General features: G+C 40.4%; 1 protein-coding gene across 4 annotated transcripts in view; it reads left to right on the forward strand.

The window, feature by feature from the left end:
- The window catches only part of rptor (regulatory associated protein of MTOR, complex 1), a 272,436-nt gene that overhangs the window by 130,427 nt on the left and 127,734 nt on the right, over positions 1 to 14,275 (forward strand). For all 4 annotated transcript variants that reach the window (XM_078163746.1, XM_078163744.1, XM_078163741.1 and 1 more), the window contains exon 8: positions 6,145 to 6,204. In XM_078163746.1, the coding sequence (XP_078019872.1) occupies positions 6,145 to 6,204 (60 nt within the window). The remainder of the gene's footprint in view (positions 1 to 6,144; positions 6,205 to 14,275) is intronic.

Consider the following 14,275-nt stretch of genomic DNA (forward strand, 5'->3'; position numbering starts at 1 on the left):
CTGCACGGTATCTGTGTGCCTGCGATCTACCACTTTGCACTTGTAGCTGAGCTTGTGTGATTAAAATAGGGCCCTAAATATCCGCAAAAGTGTGATCGACAGCAAAGCAAAATGGACAATTAGCCGAATCTTTACACTTTCCGATGGCAAAACTGATCAATGAAACAGATCTTACTGCTCCCTCAATATTTATCTTATAAATCATCTGCTTCATGCATTGAATAAGTGGTTGACTAGAAAAAACTTAGAGAAATGCTGTGTCTTGAGTCACAGGAGGCATTTCTGACTAAAATCAAATGCAGGCTGTCTCCATCACCCCTGGTACTGATGCTTTTTGGGATTATTTTCCAAGCTTTAGTCATGTCTGAGATGAATAATTGTTTATGTTTGACAGTGTCCTACTTTGAGTTGTTAGCATTTCCACTAACCCTGAAGTGACGTGTTTTTTCTTTGGATGGTGTAAATGCACCTCTAATTAGTTAATACTAAGTTGAATGCATCATCTGGCTGAAGTGCATTCAGCAGATATTTGACAAAGACCAGTGGGTTTAATGCGAAACCAGAGTGAGACAGATTTGAAAAGATGCTGCTCAAGCCTTTGTAAAGCTTTTTCCACTGACAGCACCGCTCACTAAAACCATTCAACCTCACAGTGACATGTTGTCTGGTTTCAGCTTGTAAAGTGCAGTTTTTATGCCTCTACGCCAGCAGTTCTTGGGTTGTCCATCCGTCTGTCCGTCCCATTCTTGCAAATGCGATATCTCAATAGCGCCTACAGGGAATTTCTTAGAATTTGGCACAAACATCCATTTGGACTCAATGATGAACTGATAAGAGTTTGTTGTTCAAAAGTCAAAGGACAAGGTGCATCCAGGTCATTCTTGTAAATATGTCTCAAGAAGGCCCTGAGGGAATTTGCTCAAATTTGGCACACACATCCACTTGGACTCAACAATGAAGTATTTAGATATTGGTTGTCATAAGTCTAAGATCAAGGTTACTGTGACCTCATTCTCGTGAACACAATATCTTCAGTGGACCTCAAGGGAATTCCCTTGGCAAAAATGTCTGCTTCAGATGATTCTGATGAACTGATTAGAATTTGGTCGAAGGTCAAGGTCATCCAGTACGTTTACATGCACAGTTAATTCAAGCTACAGTTATAGCTCAACTAGGCCATTTAATTGAACTATTGTCCTTGTCCCAGTAGACAAGCACAGGAGGGGAATCGATTTATTGACCTAAATATGTCAGACTCTGCTACAATAGATGGCGATATGTCCCCTTTCAGCTTGTCAGTGTTGGACCTTTTTTCAGTTTACCTATTACGTCACAGACCAAACAATCGCCATTCTGTGTTTTCCCTCCTATCCATGTATTTTAATTGTTTTAACTCTTTCAGCTGATACAGCATGAACTGTGTCTCCTCGTCTGTCCAAAAATGCACGACTCTGGATGTAGATTTCTCCATGTTGTTACCAGCACCTTCTTGTGTTATGCATTTAATGCTATTCGACTTCAGGGTCAAAGCTCAGGGCGGAAACTGTGGAGCATGCACAGAGTGCCTTGGCCAGTTCAGGTCCGATTGACTGTGTGCATGCGAGAGGAATTCAACTCCCAATCGCATTATCTGGGTGTGTTAGTCCGACTTTGAGAAATTCTACTTAGTAGGATTTCAATCAGACTAACATGTTTACATGTATTTTTAAAGTCTGGTTTTAGTCGGACTCTCTAACGCCATGTAAACGTACTGACTGTGACCTTGCATCTGTCTCATTCTAATGAAAGCGCTATCTCAAGAAGACCTTGGGGGAATTTCCTCAAATTTGGAACAAACATCCACAAGGCACTAATTAGATTTTGGTGGTCAGAGGTCAAGGTTATTATGACCTTGAGTCTGTCTCACTCACATGGGCACAATATCGCAATCCCTTGAATTTGGCACAAACATCCACTTGGACCCAAGGATGACCTGAATTTGATGGTCAAAGGACACCATGACCCTCAACATGTTTTGGCCATATCTTAATAATTCATATGCTAACATTACAAAATGTTTGATTGGATAAGTTGATGAAGTAATAACATTTCATATCCAAAGTGTCAAAGGTCATCTTCAGCGTGACATCATAATGTTCTGCAAAAACACTTTACTGACCATTACTCAATGTCATATCTCAGGAACAGAAGGGGAGACATTTGATCAGATACTGAATTGGTGACACTAATCTTGGGTGTCCACCTTGAAACTATGCTGAATGTATAAATCTTCTGAGCTGCAGATATGAAGATGTGTGTGAAGCATCCACATTTCAAAATGTGTAGCTTCTTTGCAGCAACATCCATATTTGAAGCATTGTCTGCTGTTATTGCTACATGAGTCTGGATAGACATGGATATAAACTCTAACTACAATTTGACTGTTTCATGGAGGCATACAACCACAAGGCGGTAATTCTAGGTACTCCTGCTTTGTTACTAATAATAAAGATGCACACATCCCTGCCTGATTCCCCTCTTGAGTTGATTGCAGGGATCAAATTTAGCTGTTAGCTGCACACCGTAGACTGATACCCATTTTGTACATCATTAGCATATTCTTACAACAGTATCACACACTTTTTTATGGTGGAATCAGACTTTTGTTTTTTAATAAAAATAAACAAGCCAGAGGGAAATCATTTAGGATTCGAGTATATATACTTTGATTAGAGGCATTCATAGAATCACTTTTTTTTTAGTTGTAGTACGTCATCAGGATGTTTAAGTCTAAGTTAAGTTTAAGTATCATTTCAGAGCACAAATGTAGCTTTTTCAGACAGGTTGTGGATCAAAATGACTAAAGATTGTGGTGTGACCAAATTCTCCTCTTTTCTCCTCTCCTTCTCTTTCCTTTCTCACTGCTCCTTTCTCCTGTCTCCCACGCCTGAGGGATTTTACATCTCCCTGCCCAGGGGTAGGGTGGAAACACGCTCTCGCTGATGCAACCTCCTGCTTGGTCTGGGCTCTATTTACTTTGGCCCGTCTGTCTTTTCCTGCCAGACTCCATTTTTAGTTAATCATCTCTGTTTATGTTGGGGAATTCACCGTATCCCTTTTGCAGCAAGCACAGAGAAAAACATAAAGAAAATATTTAATCTGTGGTTCAAATGAAATTTAAAAGTAAACAATCTTGGATTGTGTTGTATTGGGGAAACAATGATGTCCCAGTGTTCCTGACAAACAGCAAAGTACTGGCACATACCAATGCAGATTCTGCGCATTGTGGCTTTCAGTCACAAAGTTTCTGATCATTAAGACTTTAGAACAATTCGTCCTGGTTACAGTCTTGCTACTCTTTGTTCCTTGAGTGCCGGGCACACTCAGGGCCCGTGCTGTTCTTTAAAGAGACCGTAAGTCACACTAGTGTCATGTGGGATCTCATTATTCTCCAGCATCAGGAAGAACTTTTGAATGTGAGTGCCATACATTACATCATAGTCAGGGAGGATCAGTTGTTGGATACCAATTCCTAATCCCTGCATGGCTTTTATCCTTTTGGAACTTAAAGTCTCTTTCAGCCATGATGATGGCTTAGGCTGGTGGAGAAAACTGCATCAACTTTATCACATTACCAGACATGACAGACTGAATGTGGACGCTCTAATGGACATGTGTCAACGAAAAAAAAAAAAAAGCTTTGACCTTGTGATTTTATTGTTTTACTGTGAAAAACTTCAACCAGTTTAATTTCATCAGCTTATCATTCTGCATTCAACTCATTCAATCTATTTGTCAAGCCAGATTAAATTGTCTAGTATCAAAAGTTTGCACAGAAATTGACTAAACATTAAATTAAGTTCTCGTTGTCAGTTTTTTTGTTGTTGTCTTATTAGTGTAATTCTTATATGCACACGTGAGGGTTAGAATTTCCTGAAGATGGCTTGTTGTGTCTATGTTAGTCACTGGGTCCTCTCCTGAATGGGAATCACCTGTGAAGTTGTGATCAAAATGAAGGCTGAGTTTGAAGATTGGTATGCTCTGAATAACAGGGCTAGAAGTTGCCACTTAACGCCCCTGGCCCACATTTGTTTAAAGTCTTAGGTTGCTGTATCACTGCAGGAGTGATCCCAACACAAGATGGTCTGTAGTTTTCTGTCATATATATGTTCATATTAACCCTGGCCGAAGTTTCAAATAATGAGGTAAATGTATGTAATCCCTGTTATCAAAAGCCTCAAGCTTCAGACCTTTCTGAATATTCTGCTTCTGATGTTTGTTTATTTGTTTTTTTTTTCTGCATTCGAGACAAGCTGATGTCAGCTCGTGACAGATTTCTTTATATGGTCATCTCCCCCAGGCACACTACTGCTACATAAATGTAAACACATTACGTAGCTCACACTGCAATGTGTAGCTACATGCTAACGTCAGGGAAACATATGTGAAACTCACCCCAATTTTGGATCATACTCCTGCTGGAACCCGTCCGTTTTTTCGTAGAAGCTTTCATTTGTGATTTTTCACGCCATTTCCTTGGTACAGTGATGGTGTAGAGATGCCCGTAGCTGTATGTCATTACTATGAAACTTTCTCATTCGTGCTGACATCAAAAAAAGCTTGATTTCCGAGGTATGACATTTCCCTCATCTTTCATGTTGTTGGGCCCATACAGTAAGTGATCAAGGGGTCCATGTCATTGGTTCGACAGCCCATTGGTTCAACATCCCATTAGTCCGACTGTCTGCGGTGCTGAACGGCTTGCGGCGGGCGTATGGTGCACCGCGACCGGCTTGAGGTGGAGCAGGCTCACGGCTTATGTGTTTGTCACTTTCTTTTTCATTTTAACCCACACCATGATCTTTTCCTGACCCTAACCAAGTGGTTTTTGTGCCTAAACCTAACCAGACCTTAACCACAGGGCATCATGATGATTTCGGAACAGATTTTGGAACAATGAGTTTAATATGGTCGGAACAATGGGATGTCGAACCAATGGGCTGTCGAACCAATGGGCAGTTGCCGTGATCAAGAGACTAATGCCAGCTGAGCTGCTAACTTCGTATTTAGCACTGTTAGCTTGTTTGGGGATAAATTAAATAATTAAAAAATGTGGCTCTTCGTCAGAAATGTTATTGGAACAAATGGATCAAATACTGATAGTGAAACGAGACATTTCGCAGTAGTTGTGTCGTTAAAAAAAATGTATCCATTGATTTACAGACATCTCTATCATAATCAAAGTATATGGGGAAAAGTCTCTTTGAGCCCTGCGGCATCACATGATGGACACGGAAGTTGTAAATTTACATTTAACCACAATGTCAAATTGGCTTTAAAGTCAGGTGTTTTTCTGGTAGCTTGGAGATGCTGAGATGCGGAAGAGCTGGATATGCTGACCAATCAGAGCAGACTGAGCTTTTCCAAATGTTCCAGCACTGACAGTATTAGGAAAATAAAGTATTTCTTGACTATCGAAGCATTTAAACATGTTCTAGTAGAAAACCACCATACAAGTATGAACCTGAAAATGAGCAGAATTAGAACAACTAATGAACACACCGGACAAACCATTCAGTGAAAATTAATTTAGTCCAAATTTTAAGGCAGCCTGCTAACTTTGTTCAATTAAAGTAAGGTTGTGATTTTGTTTTTTTTTTAAAGCTTTTTCATTTAACGTCACCTTCAGTTACTGTGTGACCGATGTTTGCGTGCGTGCACACACACAAACACACACCTGCTGTCCTCCAGGTGTGTGATGACTCGCAGTGAGCCCCAGCGCCGAGCTGCACGTCTGTCGAGGCTCCAAACGGCAACCTGCTGTGACTTACAGCTGGCCCGACCTGTCAGAGCTAACCACGCATAGTAAACAATAACTCCCATGCCAGACGTTTCAGAAATATGACTGTGTTTCCCGCTGCCTGCCCCCTCCCCTTTGACTGTAACTCAGCCAAAATACACTTATCAAAGTGCTCAGTGGTTGTAATCTTTGAAGCTCTCATTTTTCATTTGAGTGTTTTATCCGTTGATTGTCTCTCTTGTAGGTCGTAAAATCTGTACTGTAGAGGCCAAACGTTTTTATTGCTTTGTCTAGTCTGTGAGCACCTCTTGTTATCTTTCCAACTCTTATCAGCAGCTTTTCCCTGTCTATTTTTTTTTTTTCAGGTTTTGTATGCAGAAGAGTGCCAAGTTGGTGCCAGGGGTGACGTTAGACCTCATCGAGAAGTAAGTGGCACTCCACCACCATCCTAAAAAATAAATAAATAAATCTCTCTGTCGCAACTCTTTCCCTCTCACTGTTGCTCTTTCTCAGGAGGGTGCAGTCTAGAGAGATCATTATCCTGTTTTCCTTGTGTCTGTCTCTCTCTGTCTATCTCCCTGTCTGTCTCTTTTGCTCTCACCTCCTTATCGTCAGCCCTCTCTCTGTTGTTTTCCATCCTGCAGGTAGAATACTCTGGCTTTGTTTCCTCCTCACAGCCAAAGCGGCAGTAGTTTGGCAGATTTAAAGCTTCACATTTCTTCAATAAACCTCCGGGTGCCACGCGGCTGAGCGCAGAACATCTCTTGCTCTTAGGCACACACTGAGTGATATTAGCACTCAATATGGATGACATATCCAAAGTTTTAGTAGTTTCACAGAACCATCGGGGGGTGGCTTTTCTTTTTTCCCCCTCTTATATGCGGGGGAGAGTAAAATGACATCCATAAACTAAGTTGGTTGAGGAGGTTTTAGAAGCACTAAGTAACTTAAAAGCAGACTGTCATGGCTCAGCAGAAAAATACATCTTAAACTTGAAGAATGTCTCAGCAGTGTCTTCATGATGTTTGCTGAAGGTGAATAATTATTTCATGTACACACACATGAAAACATATGCATACACAGTACCTGCACATCTGTTGCCTCCACTAGTCTTAAATTAATTCTTTGCTAAGGGTTTTTTCAGAGACGCTGGCCCTCATTTACAAAATGAACGTTTTATAAATGAGGGCCTCAGAAAACTGGGCGTACTATGATTTCCACGCAGAGCTCAGCATTTATCAATGTGGACACGAGCAAGGCTCTGATCAAATCTCTCAGGTCTCGTGTAAGCAAGTTTGAGGCAGTTAAAAACGCAGCATGTGTACAACCCTTAATAAGACTGAGACAGTCAGAGAATTCATATTAGACCATATTCTGACTGGCTTAATGTATATGCAGACACATATTAATCACTTGAAAATGTATAGCCTATGAGAAAATTTTAGATATAAAAGATAGCACAGCTATGATAGAAAGGAAAGATGGGGGAGAGAGATGGGGGATCATATGCAGCAAGGTGCCATAGGCTTGAATTGAACCAGGGCCACTGCTGAGGAGTCTGCCTACATGGGGTGCACATCCTACCAGTTTAAGTAGAGTTTGCCCTGGCAATCAATTTTTTACTCGTGTCCAGTTGGGACACAGGTGGTGCGTCTGTGTCTCCTCTGCCAACTTTTATGCCCGAAATGGAAGCAGACCCAATATGTGTGCCCACGTGCTCATTGGTCTGGGTCAGCTATTAGCTTTAATAATATGATTATAACAGTATCAATATTTTTAAAATATATAGACTATCATTATTAATATGTGTAGGCCATAGGCTGGTAGGCTACATATCATGGATGTACAACTTAAGTATTCCAACCTCAGCTAGTGTTTGATGTTGTTGATTACAGCCATGTTTTCTTTCCACACTGTATTTTTCTGACTTCCTTTGATGCCACTTCTCAGGCTGCCAGATAGAATCAGTTGGTTGAATAGGATATTTCTAGCTCAGAGAAGTTTCTCTTCTTGGCCATATTACAACTCTCCTTGTGGTACACTCTAGAGGCGAGGCTTCTAAACCCAGAATATATTGGTGTGAGATATTTGAATGATGATCGTTTTCAGTGGCCACAGCTATCAGCACCTGATCATTCTTATGCTGTGATGAGTGAAATAAGAAAGTTTCATGAATCACACATAAACCAAATTGTTCGATGATTTCTGTGCTCAGATCTGAAACTTGGGTATGACATCAAGTTTGATGTGTGAAGACTGTACGATGACAGCAGCTACGATGTACGATGTAGTAGCTTCCCATACTGAGTGCCCAAGGATGTTACACGGGTTATTAGTTCTCCAACTTTGAAGCACAACATAGAGGGTCACATTATTAAATAACCTAAAGTTTTGTGGGCACTATATACTGTGGTGTGTCTGTGTGTTTACTAACTGCTAGGTTGCTCAGCTGGCAGCTGCAACTCCGCCACTATTTCCTTCCATGCTTCGTCCTTCTTTACGTGGTCATTTTGTCTCCATGGCAAGTTGCTATCCATCTCTTTGTTTGGGTTTAAGGCCAATATGTCATTTCATTTCATGCTACTGGTTGGTAAGTAGACGTGAGATTATTATCACTTATTTCTGACACTGTCAGAATTTTATCCCAGGCTGTCTTTGATTGCAAGACAATGTAACAACAGCCATCATTTAACCTCTTTCACTGTGTGATGTAAGACCACTGTTTTAGAGCCACAACCAAAGATATCGCCACGTTTCTCACACGTTGATTATCTTTCGACTGGGACAGCCCAAAATCGCACACTGCATACGAGGCTTAAGACTGATAAATGAGGGCCTCTGTGTGCTTCTCTGCTCTTGTCAGTCCTCTGTGTCCTCAGAGGTTTCAGTGTTTTGTGTGTGTGTGGTTCCTCAGGCTTAAGCTAGCAGGAGCTACGGGTCCATGTCATTGGTTCGACAGCCCATTGGTTCGACATCCCATTAGTCCAACTGTCCACGGTGCTGAACGGCTCACGGCGGGCGTATGGTGAGCCGCGACCGGCTTGAGGCGGAGCAGGCTCACGGCTTATGTGTTTGTCACTTTCTTTTTCATTTTAACCCACACCATGATCTTTTCCTGACCCGATCCAAGTGGTTTTTGTGCCTAAACCTAACCAGACCTTAACCACAGGGCATCATGATGATTTCGGAACGGACTTCGGAACAATGAGTTTAATATGGTCGGAACAATGGGATGTCGAACCAATGGGCTGTCGAAACCAATGGGCAGTTCCCGGAGCTACAATGATGCACTTTGATTTTCTTGTCCAAACTTAGATTTTATGCGATCTTCTTTGGAGATAAAATTCTGATTTTGTGTTGTGAATTCTTTGTTTTTGTAAGAAGCATAGTGTTTTTACCTGCTCCCATTTTGTCTTGCTGTTGTTTGCTGTTGATGCAAACTCAGCACAACTCATCTGTTATTTTGATAAATTCAGTATAATGTATATTTTCACAGCATTAACCTCATAGTACAACATTAGAGTCATGTCATACTCACCACTAAGCTGCTCCCTTTTCACCATCAAGTATTGTTTTGACTCATCAGCTCATTTCAGTCTTTCAGTTGCATCTATTTTTTTTTTTTTTTTTTATCTTTGAAGTTTTATTAATTTTAGCATCAACTTTTTTTAAAGATTTTTTTTTGGGCGTTTTTGCCTTTAATTGATAGGACAGGTAAGTGTGAAGGGGGAGAGAGAGGGAATGACGTGCAGCAAAGGGCCACAGGCTGGAGTCAATCCCGGGCCGCTGCGGCATCAGCCCTGTACATGGAGCGCCTGCTCTACCTACTAAGCCACCGACGCCCCAAACATATCAACTTTTTGAAAATATGGACAAAGATGTCATATAAGAGGATTCACAGTCCATTACAAAAAAACAAACAAATCATGGAACTTAAATGTCAGCTGTAAGGAACCATCCCGGCACCACAAAAATTCTCAGATATACACATGTATACACATGTATACACATGTATGCACACACTTATATGCATATACATACACATCCTGTCTTCTGGTAATTACGGACATAAATGGAAGTTTAAACTTAGGCTAGTCCTCTAGTCTTTAAGTATGAAAACACACAGAAAGGAGTCAAAATTGACCACAATTTAATCTGTAATGTTAATAAATATTATCAAAAAAAATTGTGTATAAAAGCTATTTGAAATTAAATTGCATTTTAAATGCTGCTGAAGTTGCACCGTGCACTATGAACATTGCATACTATCCTACAAGACATGACAACAACTCACTAAAAGTTGACAACATTTATTCATTGTGTGTATTTATCTTCTCCATTTGAGAAACACACACTCATATGGCAACTATCTAAATTCATACACATACACACATACACTCTTGACCATCCATCTTTAGTATCTCCCACGCACCCATGAGCACCTCTTTCATCCATCCTAGCAAAAAGACATCCAGCCGGCATGAGTGTGTGTGAGGCTCGGACATACTTTATGCATTGAACATCCTGCTACCTTGTAACAGTCATTCGCATGTAGTTCCATCCATGAGAGGGCATATGTGTGTTTGTGTATGTGTTTGTGAAAAAGAGAGGGAGAAAGAGAGACGTTGATGATCAGTACTGCTGTGATTGCATGCCTAATTTCACACAGCCGTACTTGTAATGTGTACCCTCTCTAAGAGAGGGTAATGTAATGTAAGCAAGAAAAAAATTGCCACACGTGGCTTATTTTGCTTGGGACGCTATTGGTGATCATATTTTGAAAGGCAGCAGTCTTTGTCTCAAGTTATAAACCGCTGTGTACGATCTGGCCTCTGTGGGCTCTCTAGTTGTGTAGAATAAACCTGGCCGCGACAATAAAACCTGTTAGGAACTCTGCTTTCGTAAGGCCTCGGTGACTCAAGAGATTTGTCCCCAGATAGACATAATTGTGGGGATTCTGGTCAAGGTTGTTTGAGCCACAGCTTGAGGTTTTTTCAGTACCACCTTCCAAAAAGGCAGTCCCATGGGAGAGTCCTATAGAGCACTGAGAAATGTGCCAACTTCTTTGTTACATTTCCAACATTTAATATCAATGTACGATTCAATATGGATAAACATACCTCTGGCATCCTGTGTAACCAAAGTCTTCCCTAATCTCATTACCAAGATCCTTTTGCCATATTAGTCTCAAGCCTTCACACATTCTAGTTTGTATATTTGACATATTCCTATAAAATATTGAGGCAGAGTGTAGAGTATGAGGAGAATTTAAAAACTCTTGAACCTTCTTCTCTTCTCCCTCTTCACTTTTCAGTCCGAAGACAGATCCTACTCTGCGGTATAAATTCCTCCAGAAATCCCCAGCAACCCCCCTCCTCTGAAAAACAATGAACAGTCCCTTACTAAAATGTTATTAGTAATTTTAATAATAATAATTTGAATATGTTTCTCACTCATCCACATCTTATCTGTTACTGTTCTTCCATCTTGTACCATTTAATTATCCTTAACACTCAGTCCTTTTCATTGCTTGCAGAGTTTCTTTGATTTTCTTTTCACTCCATTCTGCCTATTCCTTCTCGTCTTCTGTCAAACACTACTTCTCTCCAGTGGATAAGAATTACGCAAATGCCCCAGTACTGTACGTATAGCTATTGCAGGAAGGGAAACCACAAGAGCAATGACGAACACCTTTGAAGTAATAAGGCCTTTTTCCATTTCTTCTCTCATTGTTTTTTTCTACATTCTGCCCTCGCAACCTCACCAACATCAGTCGCTGGGTTTGACAACATTGAAGCTCTCCATTCATGCACAAGGTCTCATGTCCTCCTTATCTTTTATCACTTGTCACACCAGAATAAAGAATGGGCTTCTGTGGAGAAGGGGGGAAAGTAATTTATGACTGACTGGCTGTAAGGAGAGTTTTAGCACCCACAAACGTCACACTAGTTTGCGTCAGAGACAGCACTGTTGGAAGCATTCTCACCTGTTCTTCCAAGTAACGCTGAACAGAAACATCAGACGTGACAGTTTAACAGTGGTCTCAGAGTCAGTCTGCCACCTCAGAATGAAATTTGAAATAGTTTCCGTCAAGGACAAACAACCTGTGATCTGAATCTAAAGCTTCAGTCACTAACCAACCATACATCATGCTTGAATAAAGTCTAAACCAACACATGCTAAACAAACACCCAATACAATTACGCTGCATTGTAGGTTTGATTCCTGTAATGGCCTCTCAGTGTGTGCAGCCACGACAAACAGAAAATGGTTTCACTTTTTTAGAAAGACTCCCCTCAGGCTGTGGGGTGAACCACTCATACACAGGCTGTTGTGCTGCTGTGTTTTATAAGATCCGGTGCTCTGCTCATCGTGTTTGCTGTCTGCTTCAGACATATACACAGCAGGGTTGTATACTAATACGAAGCCAGTGAGGTTAAGAGAAAGAGTTCTGCAGCAGAAAAGTGCTGACCTGTTCTGTATTAGTCTGTACGCTCTGCTGAAATCGCATTTGAGATGTTGTCGATTCCAAACAATATTGAAAAACTAATAAAATGTCAAATATATGAGATAGGTGACCTTGAATTGAAGTACAAGCATGGAAATATTAAAGGTGGGAATTCATATGAGGAAAAAAAAAAAAAAAAAACAGAAAATGCAAGGTTAGACATTTCCAAAATGTGTGGTAAAATGAACGTCAGAAAAATAGTTAAATAAAAAATCGAATTCACTAAAATGCCCCGATAAAATTTTGAAAGAATAAGGCTTGATTTCTCGCACTTGATGTTGCAGCAGCCCTGAACATGACTGGAGAAGGGCTTTTAGTTTTTAATCAGTGGGGGCTGGTGGGGTCCCTGATGCTTGAGTTGCGGTTTTGGTTCATTGCATGTTGTCCACAGGGCTAAATGTTGACTCAGCTGATGTCCCTCAGAGTTAAATAATGGATGGTCTCAGAGCTCATAAAAGAAAAATGCAACCAAACCCACTTGCCTTCTCACCTCTCTGCTCGATTAAGCTAGGCTCTGCCTCTGACTAAAGCCAAGTGTCAAAGTCAAATATTTTTCAAGGGATGTTTCAAGAAAACAGGAAATCACAGAAACAGTAGTTTCGTCAGCCATTTTTGTGATTACATTCTGATGTTATCAAAGCTGCACTAATCAGTATTTTTTATAGTAATAATTATACAACAGTTAGTTCCAACCAAGCAATTTGATTGGACAAGAGGCATTCTATGAGTGCTGATATACAGTATAACAGTGCTGGGACTTTTAACTATGCATGTATCACTCCTCTTCACAGGTACTTTACTGCAAACCTCCAGGAAAGCATACATGACATCAGAAGATGATGCAACGTACGGCTTACGCTGTTCACTCTTTAGCATCACATGTATGCCACCAAAGCAACTGTCAACAGACTCTTATATCACTGGTTGCAAATAAATGGAAGCATACAGATGTAGCCTACATGATATAAAGTAGCTGGCCTGTGGTAAAGTGTAGACCTACACAAAGTCGCACACTGGTGTGTAAGAGTAATTATGTGTTGCTTGGCAACAGTGCAGAAGTATTTGTGTTGGCGGAGCCAAATAAATCATGATGTAAACAAACAAATCATAAGCTGTTGCTACTTTTTACTGTTGATAAATGGTGCTTATTGAACTGTTGTATAAAACACCATCACTTTAATATCACACAGCTATGATTATCTTCGGCACTCGTGCCTATGGCCGAATCACAGCCATGCTGATATACAGTACAGCAGCACTCCATTTCGTGTGATATTGCTTAATTAAATGTATAACATAAAAAAAATTGCTAATAGTGGAATCCTATCTGTTTTCCCAGGGTCCTATATTCCCCACTTCAGTATTCTGTTAACACACATTAATGCCCCCATGTTGTGTTTGGCTTAAAGCGAATACAGGGCTGGGTAACATCTCTTTAAGGTTCCCATTACATGCTTTTTCTTAAGTTAATGAATGACTAAATGAGTGAATGAATGAATGATTTCTTTGTTTCCCGGGCATCAAAGGATAAATAAATGACAACAAAAACAAAATAAACAACAACAAAAAATTGGCGAAACCAGTGTTTTATATTAAACATCAGTATTGGCTCAGAATTTCACAATCGTTTCAATTTCACTATCACTGTTTGACACAATAAGTTAGCTGTAGCTAATGTGCTATAACTACAACAATAATGACATTTACATGACAGATGGCTTTATGGTATCCTAGCAACAACAACACAAAAACCCCATCAGGTTGCTTTTCTCTGGAGGCTTCAACAGAGAGATGCAGGGTAGCTCATTATTGTTCTTCTAGTGTGATTGGTCTCAAATAGAATTCAAAGCAGCTATTTTTCTTTTGTTATTATTTTGCTGTGTCCAAATTGCACACGTGGGCATGAGCATGAGCTCAGCTAATGGGCATTACACTCACTGACCACTCATTGGGCATGTATTCACACCTTTAAAGGTCACGCACAGTTG

Source organism: Epinephelus lanceolatus, chromosome 3 (genome assembly GCF_041903045.1).
Source record: "Epinephelus lanceolatus isolate andai-2023 chromosome 3, ASM4190304v1, whole genome shotgun sequence".
Classification (NCBI taxonomy): domain Eukaryota; kingdom Metazoa; phylum Chordata; class Actinopteri; order Perciformes; family Serranidae; genus Epinephelus; species Epinephelus lanceolatus.